General features: G+C 46.5%; 1 protein-coding gene across 3 annotated transcripts in view; it reads right to left on the bottom strand.

Annotated features, from left to right (window-relative positions):
• Positions 1 to 4057: 4057 nt before the first annotated feature.
• Positions 4058 to 9801, bottom strand: part of ehbp1l1b (EH domain binding protein 1-like 1b) — a 30758-nt gene continuing 25014 nt past the window's right edge. The window contains exons 11-15 of one of the 3 annotated variants that reach the window (XM_056594395.1): positions 9066 to 9186; positions 8477 to 8576; positions 7162 to 7235; positions 6736 to 6850; positions 4058 to 5588 (exon numbers count right to left, since the gene is read on the bottom strand). In XM_056594395.1, the coding sequence (XP_056450370.1) occupies positions 5501 to 5588; positions 6736 to 6850; positions 7162 to 7235; positions 8477 to 8576; positions 9066 to 9186 (498 nt within the window). In that variant the 3' untranslated portion in view covers positions 4058 to 5500. The remainder of the gene's footprint in view (positions 5589 to 6735; positions 6851 to 7161; positions 7236 to 8476; positions 8577 to 9065; positions 9187 to 9801) is intronic. The other 2 variants (XM_056594396.1, XM_056594397.1) reach the window with 2 other exon arrangements.

Genomic DNA, 9801 nt, shown 5'->3' with positions numbered 1-9801 from the left:
ACTACAGGGCCAAAACCTGTGGTTCTGAAAACCATCCCGCCAAGCACCATCACATCACAAACACATCCCCCTGCCTCTCTGAGCTTCACCATGACACCACAAACACATAACAACCCCCAGATTCAATACCCAGTACGTTTACAGTGGTTGTTATTCCTGCTGTTGAACCAACCTGCTGCCCCCCCCCCCCCCCAGCTGGGATGACCCATACACACAGCCCATGCTGGGGCAGAACACGCCTTATTGATGTGTCGCCATCACTCGATGCAATGTGGTCGTTAAATCAGTTTCAAGAGTTTTTCAGGATGGCACATATTTTGCAACAATCACAATTGAAAAGGCTGCAGTGATCAGGAGGCTTTTCAAATATCTCACACATTGAGTAGCAGTTTACCACAATGCAGAGAGTGACGGAAATACATATATTTTTTTCCTCCTCTAGATTAGCTTCCATTTGTCATTCCATTCTTGTGCCCCACAAGAAGAGCAAGAAATGTCCCACATTCTTGTTCTTCGATGTGATGCCTTCCTTCTTTCCCTATTTTCGTCCTTCAGTCAGGATTACTCGGACATTGCTAGGTTTATCAGAAACTCTATCCTTATAATGATAATTATAAAATGTACAAGTAGAAACATTGCAATTCTCCCACTGGTCCCCTTGTGCTCTATAAAGTGCACTACTTATGGTGTCACCATTTTGTAGCGTTGTTTTGAAATGTCAGTGTGCAAATCTGCCTTCCATTCAAGTACACTAATTATTAATACCAATTGTGCACCGCAAAATAAATATAAACTGATGCACGCTTACATTCGCACTATATCCCATGATGCTTAGCGGTTTTCACTCTCATCAGATCCATCCACATGAGATGGTCTGCCCCATTCAGGTGCTCCATGGAAATGAGTTTGCAGGGGGACAGTGTACACACTGTAGGGAATAGGGAACGAGGGAGCAAGTGAGCCAATGCACAGAGTGTCCATGTGTCTCTGATTTAGGAGAGGTGTTTGGTATGTTTCATACCGGGGGATGAGGTCGGCAGTCGGGGGCCCAGGGCAGGGGACCATCCTGGGCAGCATGGCCCCTCTGAACACCAGCTCCTCCCTCTCTGGCGCCACCGCCTGGTTCCTCCACCACACTGCATCTCAGGCACAGCCGCCTGGGACAGAGCGCTGGGGACTGAAGCAGCGGACCACTGTGCAGATCTCTGGGCCAGAACCCAGGAACCCAGGCCTGCAGAGGATTCAACCTACTCTTCATGATGAGTGAATCATGAGTGAGTGAGTCAATCGGGACAGACCTAGAAGCTTAGCAACCATTCTTGTGTTGTTCAAGAAACCGACTGACGTCATGCTTCAACAGTGAGAGGTTCGGAATAAGACGAGAACCTGGCTAGCTAAAACCCAGCTAAACGCACAAAAGATCTGTCATGACTCAGCTGTGCACGTCCATCGCAAACAATGCATGCCAGTCGTGGTGAAACGCAATTACAGCCATTCAGGGAGTTCTGTGAACCCGAGCAGTGCTCTCCGTGCCCCATTTCATGGTCGGGGTAATGATCTGCAGATGGAGAAGTAGCTAATCGCTTATTTATCTCCACAGGGCAGGAGCCTTCGCAGTCAGCGCGGGCGACATCAGCTCTGAGTCTCCGGATGCTTCCCCCCCGCTGCCCTCCTGCACCAGGCTACACAACCTCAGGCTCATTGCCTAAAAATGTACGCACTCACACGTTTACACACACACACATACACACACTCACACGCATACACACACGCATATACAAACGCATACACACACATGCAAACACACACGCATGCACACACATTCATACACACATCCATACACACACACACAGACACGCATGCACAAACGCGCATACGCACACGCCCATACACACACACGCATACACATAAACGCATGCACACATAAGCATACACGCACACACATACAAACCCAGGAATACACACACATGCATACATGCGCACAAATGCACACACATACACACCCAAACAAACAAAAACATGTCAACGCACACTGACAAACATGCGCACAAACATACACACACACACACACACACACACACACACACACACACACACACACACACACACACACACACACACACACACACACACACACACACACACACACACACACACACACACACACACACACACACACACACACACACACACACGTGAGCAGACACCCTCACATACAAACACATACTGACACACACACTCTACTGTTATGGGTCAACCATGGTGGACCAACCAACACAACAAGCCTACAGTGCATGAATCTCTGCATATTTGAACCGGAGATCAGGAAATGGCTTTTGCAGTGTGTCTCACTACTGGAATATGCCATGGGAAGACGACGTATGAGTAATAGGATTTGATCCTTGGAAATTTCATAGGATCGTGTCAAATTGAAACACTTACCAGCTGTGCCCGTGGCAGGCTTCATAAACCAGAGAGAGGAAACGTTACCTCATGTTATTAGTTGCCATGAACCCAAATGGCGCTCTGGGCTTTTAGACCTCTGTGTGGCCCGAAGGCCTTGTGGGATCGAACCTGCGACTCCTTACATTAACAGGTGGAATAAAGAAGGACTCATGTGAGATACATCAATGACTGGTGAGCACTGAGCTTTCTTCCAGGTGGGTTATTGCTGTGGTCGTCCTATGCAGGGGGAGAAGACACTGGCTATGAAGACCTAGCTTGGCGTCAACAGACCCCGTACGCAAATGCATTTCCTTCTGGAACCTCTCAGTTAATTTTCGATTCGTCCCACGGGACACGATTGGACAGACCTAAAGCCAATCAGAGCAACGAAATATGTGACGTAGTGCTGGGCTGCGTTAGTTAATTCAACTTTGACACTATTATGTCGGTAGTACTGCAAGCACATCTTTCAGATCAACAAAATCTTTGAAGTCTTCTTTGAGAGTAAATATACATTCCAGTTTGTTTATTACTGTTGTGATAAGATTTAACAGACGGTTCCACATCAGCGGCAGCCATCCTTGTCTTGTATCAAACCCAACCCACGACAGATAACCATTTGTGGTTTTTCCCAAATGGGGTGGGGCGGCTGGGTCTGTCTGAAGGGGGGTGGGGGTGGACATGCATATGCCAAAGCAAATGATATCACTGATTTTTCTGGTTCCCAGGCTAACGATAACCAGACATCTGGTGGGGATCTTTATTTCCCACTCTGATGATCTGTTGACCAGTTGCCTTAGGCCGGAAGCTGGATGTGCTTACTGCCAAAGAACACTCAGGGCATTTAGGATTCTACAAATTAAACGACCGATATCGATTGTGTTTCTCTGCCACTACCTTCTGGAAAAACCAAATAGAGGGCACTGAAAACCATCGAGAAAAGCAACACTGGCATGCATGGGTTCAGGGGTCAACGTGCTTGTCTACCCCTGCACCCCTTCACTCCAATGGGGACCGGTGTGAGGCTGAAACACTACTCATAGACGTCCCTCACTGTTCTGTGAGACTGCTGACTCATGTGCACGTCAGCAAGTGATGCAGTGCGCATCACTTGCTGATTCCCCCAGGAATCACACCTTAGGACACACACACAGCAACCATGTGGTAACCTGGACGTCTGGATAGCACGTTGGTCTGTGTGAGAGAGATGTGTGTGTGTGTGTGTGTGTGTGTGTGTGTGTGTGTGTGTGTGTGTGTGTGTGTGTGTGTGTGTGTGTGTGTGTGTGTGTTTGTGTGTGTGTCTAGTCCCCCAAGTGAGTCCATACCTTCACCACCACCGGTGAGAGGGCAGAGACCAGCAGCATACTATCACAGCATCGCTTTATCGTGCTTGTGTGGTCTTTGCGCACACACACACACGCACGCACGCACGCACGCACGCACGCACGCACGCACGCACGCACGCACGCACGCACGCACGCACGCACGCACGCACACACACACACACACACACACAAAAAACGCAATAGTGGTTATTTGGTGGCTAGGCGTCCGGGGTCTTCATAGGGAACGTGCTGAAGCTGTTTGTTTACCTAGACCAGCTGCTTCTCCACACGGACAGAAGCACAGGCCATGAAGAGACTGCCACACTCTGCAGCGTGCCCCAGCCTGCGTCCACGTGGAGCAAAAGATCTGCTGCAGCGTCTAGCGCTGGGAGAGTCTTAGTCCCCTTCATCCCCCCCCAAAGTGGAGTGAAACAGGGTTGTGAGCCTGCACACATACACACCCACAGATAGACAAACAAAAAGACGGACGGGTGGACAGAAGGAGACACACACACACAAACGCACTGTAACCCTCACACACACACACACACACACACACACACATGCACATGTTCCCTTTAAGATGAATGTATCATTCACAAGAGACATTCTTGTGTAAGTGCAGAATAATAGCAATAATGACACATGATTAGATGAAAAGGGAGTTGAAAGAGATGCAAAGAGACCCACAAAAATTCCAAATGTAGTATTTAATTATCATGTTAATCAACCCAATCATTCAAAACTGTCATTTATAACCCTGCATTACTATAAACAAAGACTTTAGGCATTTGCGGTAACAATGGCTTTGAGCAGCCTTTCAACTCAGCACAAACAACCTCACACAACACACACATACAAGCGGGAATATTAAACCTTTAACTTCCTCACTTAAGGCACTTAACATACATCGTTAACTTCATGTTTACGATTTACGTTTTTAATTAGTTAACCACCTTTTTTTAATTATATTTTGTTAAAATTATGATTTGCTGGAGGTTTGGGTGGCTGGATTCCCCCTGAAATGTTTGAGACCAGCTCAATATGTTTTGTTCTATTTTCTTACCAGCCACCAACATTCAGTGTTTCTTTGGATGCTTACATCATATATTTCAGAAGTTCTCAAGACAATACGCAAAACCAAATATTCAAACATGATTGAACAACTTAACCTTTTAACTTACCACTTCTTAACTAAACACAATTATAATTTCTCACAAAATGCTCCACTTCTCCGCAAAGGTAAAGGTAAGGTACATTCTTAATACTGCTTTGTTTTCACCGCACAGACCATGGCCAGACTGGACAATGTCGTACTTCAAAATAAAAGTACAAAGTCAAACTGGACCAAGTGTGGAGAACTTAAAATAATCTCAGACATTAGGCAGTAAATAAATAACTTTTGGCAATTCAATTTAAATTATACTCGCACATCAAGACAGAAAACAGCAAGTAAACAGCAATACAGTATCTCAGTTATAATAAAAAACACAGAAATAAGATAACAACAAAATGCAAAATACAGTAGTACATCATTTGTCTTCTTCCGTCGGCCAGGGTTTTTCAGTGCTCATGACTGTTATGCTATGTGCTACAGCGACTCCTAGCAAACCCCTGATATAGTCCAACATTTATCCACTTTGTCTAATGATCTGAGACACCAGAGAGAAGCTATGATGTTCTGTGACCTGAGGAAGAGCAGCCATCAGAGAGAAGCCATCCCTTCTCTCTCATTGTAGGACACATTTCTCTTTGCTACTGAACTTCCTCCGCCTCAACTCGAGACCTCGCTCCAAACGCTCATCCTCCTCCATAGCCCTGCACAGAAACATCCGTTAGACCATGATGCATTGCAGTATACATATTTAAGGAATTAACTACAATTGGCTTGCCTGTTACTGGAAAAATAATGTTCATTATTTTTGGCCAATAACGGACTGCCTGGAGCAGTTTATTCTGCTCATACCACATTTACCAACAATGACTAGGTATTAGTTACTTTCATCCATAACATTATTGCTTTTTTTATTGGCTTAATCAGCATCAATGTATGTATCCTTCTGCAAGGCTTTGATCTTATTGTTTTTCGCTAATTGTGTTGTCAAGAACCATGTGGCTGATAGTTCTATTCTACCATTGTTGTTTGCGTTGGATTTGCAGCGAATCGCTTAAAAACTCATAAAAGGCAGAGCTGTCTAATAATTAAAAAATAATGCAAACCCCTGCAATGTCCCTGACCAATCAAGATCAAGTTATTAACAAGCGCACAAATCGCAGACTAGAACCTTCCCACGCATGCTTCCTGTCGTCGGTCTCCAAGATAGATACACCACAGCCAACATTCACAGACTTTCAGAAAAAACTATATTCTTAAGCATTGAATAAGCATTGAAAATCTCTGGCCCCAAGGACAACTTTACAAACTGCCTCACTCCATCACTGGCATCAAGGACTACACAAACTGCTGCACCCCATACTCAAACATACAACATATTTATGCTCTAATATTCACTGTAGTTAAATCTGGCCGCCCAGACGTGGTAATTGTATGCCTGCTGTGACCAAAGAAGGAGAAATGAAACCTGAGAGAACTGTGACAGAAAAGAGCAGCAACTCTGAGCTGCCGGGCTCAACGATTTAAGGAGAGAGCTGATCAGACAGACAGAGAGGCCGACAGAAAGACAGAGAGGCAGACAGACAGACAGACAGACAGACAGACAGACAGAGAGGCCGACAGACAGACAGAAAGACAGACAGACAGACAGACAGACATGCAGACAGACAGACAGATAGACAGACAGGCAGACGGAGAGACAGACAGGCAGAACTACAGACAGACAGACAGACAGACAGACAGACAGACAGACAGGCAGAACTACAGACAGACAGACAGACAGACAGACAGACAGACAGACAGGCAGACAGACAGACAGTATGTGGATGACAGAGAGGGACAGATAGGTACCCTCTCTCCTTGGCGTCGATGTCTCTGATGATCTCGTCCCTCTGGTTCACTAGGGAGACCAGCTCGGACAGCAGCAGCTGCTCCCTCTGCTGCTGGGACGGCGACTTCTGCCAGTCTGCACAAAGAGACACCCTCAGCAACACTCATCCATTCAGCGTCCAGCTACCCCCTGCTCACCATCCATTTATCCAACCATCAATGATTCATAATCCATCCATCATATACTCATAATCCAGCCATCATAATCAGTCATAACTCATAAACCAGAGAGAGAGAGATGTGCGATCACAGCAGCATGATTTGTGCCCTGTTGTGATGAGATAAGACCTCAGACTCCTCATAAACAGACTCATTTCACATCCCATTCACCGGCATGTTTATGTTATCATGAACCTGCAGAGAGAGAGGAGTTACGCATGTAGCTACCTTCAATAGCCATCATGACCCGTAGCTCTCTGTTGAGCAGCTCAAAGCGTCTCTCTAGGTCCTGCTCCTCTCCTCTGGAGACACACAGACACACACAGAGTCAGAGACACACACAGACAGAGTTAGAGACACACACACACACACACACACACACACACACACACACACACACACACACACACACACACACACACACACACACACACACACACACACACACACACACACACACACACACACACACACACTCTGGAAACACACAGACACACACAGAGTCAGAGACACACACACACACAGAGTCAGAGACACATACAGAGTCAGGGACACACAAACACACAGAGTCAGAGACACACACACACACACAGTCAGAGACACACACAGAGTCAGAGTCACACACACACACAGAGACAGAGACACACACACACACAGTCAGAGACACACACACACACACAGTCAGACACACACACACACACACACACACACACACACACACACACACACACACACACACACACACACACACACACACACACACACACTCACACCTCTGGAGACACACAGACACACACAGAGTCAGAGACACACACACACACAGAGTCAGAGACACATACAGAGTCAGGGACACACAAACACACAGAGTCAGAGACACACACACACACAGAGTCAGAGACACACACACAGTCAGAGTCACACACACACAGAGACAGAGACACACACACACAGAGTCAGAGACACACACACACACAGTCAGAGACAAACACACACACAGAGTCAGAGACACACACACACACAGAGTCACAGACACACACACACACAGAGCCAGAGATGCTGTGTGTATGCTCAGATTGATGTGGCTACATGTGTGGCTGTGTTTGTATACGTCTGTGTTAGTAGGCGTAATTGTGTGTTTCTTTGAAGGTTTGTGTTTGTGTGTTTGAACTACATCAATGCCGGTGTACAGTTTTTCCAGGTGGTCTCGCTGTGTGGGTTAGTGTTTGTGTGTGTGTGTGTGTGTGTGAGGGAATGTGTGTGTTTCTATGTATGTGTGTGTGTGTGTGTGGGTGTGCATGTTTCTCTGTGTTTGTGTGTATGTGTGTGTGTGAGGGAATGTGTGTTTGTGTGGAAGTTTGTGTGGAAGTTTGTGTGTGTATGTGTGTGAAGGCATATGTGTGTTTGTGCATATTCGTGTGTGTATGCGTGTGTTTGTGTGTATGTGTGAGTATGTGTGTTTGTGTTGGTGTGTGTGTTTGTGTGTGTGTGTGTGTGTGTGTAAGCCTGGCTGTGCGTGCGGCATGTGTGTGCGTGGGGGGCTTACAGCAGCTCCAGGTGGTCCTGTCGGCGGATCAGAGCGTTCTTCTTGTTGACCAGAGTGAACCACTCCTGGATGAGCTTCTCCTCCGTCTCGCGGTCGTCCCCTGGAGGAGGAGAGGGGGAGATCACAGCCAGCCATCAGCAGTGAGAGGCACAAGAACATCCAGTGTAGAAACGACCTCATTTACCATTGACAAAGTATCTTTATGTAAAAAATACAACACAACAAAAGCAGGTAAAATAGTATTCTATATGGCTTCATTGTACACTTTGTGTGGTTGTGTGTTTGAAGGGCATTGCCCTTTGATATATCTGTGTGTGTGCATTCATCATTCCTGATCGTGCATGGGAGAAAAAATTAGCGTGAGTGTGTGTGTGCGAGTTTATGTGAGTGTGTGTGAAGTTGAGTGTGTTGTTTGTGTGTGTGAGTATGTGTGTGTGTGTGTATTTGTTTCTGTGTATTTCTGTGTGTGTTTGTGTGTGTGTGTGTGTGTGTGTGTGTTTGTCTGTGTGTGTTCATGCGTTTGTACATGTGTGCTCGCGTGTGCGTGTGCATGTGTGACTGCGTGAGTGTGTGTGTGTATGCGTCTCACCTGTCTCCATGAGCCGCCTCAGCCTCCTCTCCACCACGGAGGCGCGGCTGTCGATGTGGTTCTGCTCCACTTCCAATGCAGCCAGCTCACTCAGAACATACTGACTGGTGTCCTGGAGACACTGGCCCGCACACACACACACACACACACACACACAAACACGCACACACAAACACGCACAAGCACATGCACGCACACACATGCACACCAACACGGACACAAACACATGCACACGCAAGCATGCACGCACACATGAACACAAAAAAACACACGCACACACACACACACACGCACGCACACACATGCACACAACCAAAAACACACACACACACATGCACATGCCAATACACACACAAAAGCACACATAGGCATAAACATTCGCAAAACAAGAAAAGATGGACAGAAGGGGACGAACCAGAGAGAGAGTGAGAGAGAGAGAGAGAGAGAGAGAGAGAGAGAGAGAGAGAGAGAGAGAGAGAGAGAGAGAGAGAGGAAGTGATGATTGAGGAGGAGGAAGTCAGGGGAAGGAAGCAGGTAGGAAGAGAGGTAGATGTGGGATTGGGAGACATGGAGCACAAAGAGGAAGGCCAGATGATTAGAGAAAGACCAGAAACCAGACATTGTTTTCCAAGATTAATGTTTGAAATAATTTGAATCAATTTCCCGTGAACTAAACACCTGATGATACAGAATGGAACCAGAGAGAGAACTGATGAACAGAGAGAGAAAACAAAGA

Source organism: Gadus chalcogrammus, chromosome 7, assembly GCF_026213295.1.
Source record: "Gadus chalcogrammus isolate NIFS_2021 chromosome 7, NIFS_Gcha_1.0, whole genome shotgun sequence".
Lineage (NCBI taxonomy): Eukaryota > Metazoa > Chordata > Actinopteri > Gadiformes > Gadidae > Gadus > Gadus chalcogrammus.
Note: the sequence above shows the minus strand (reverse complement) of the source record. Positions and strands in the feature narration are given on the sequence as shown.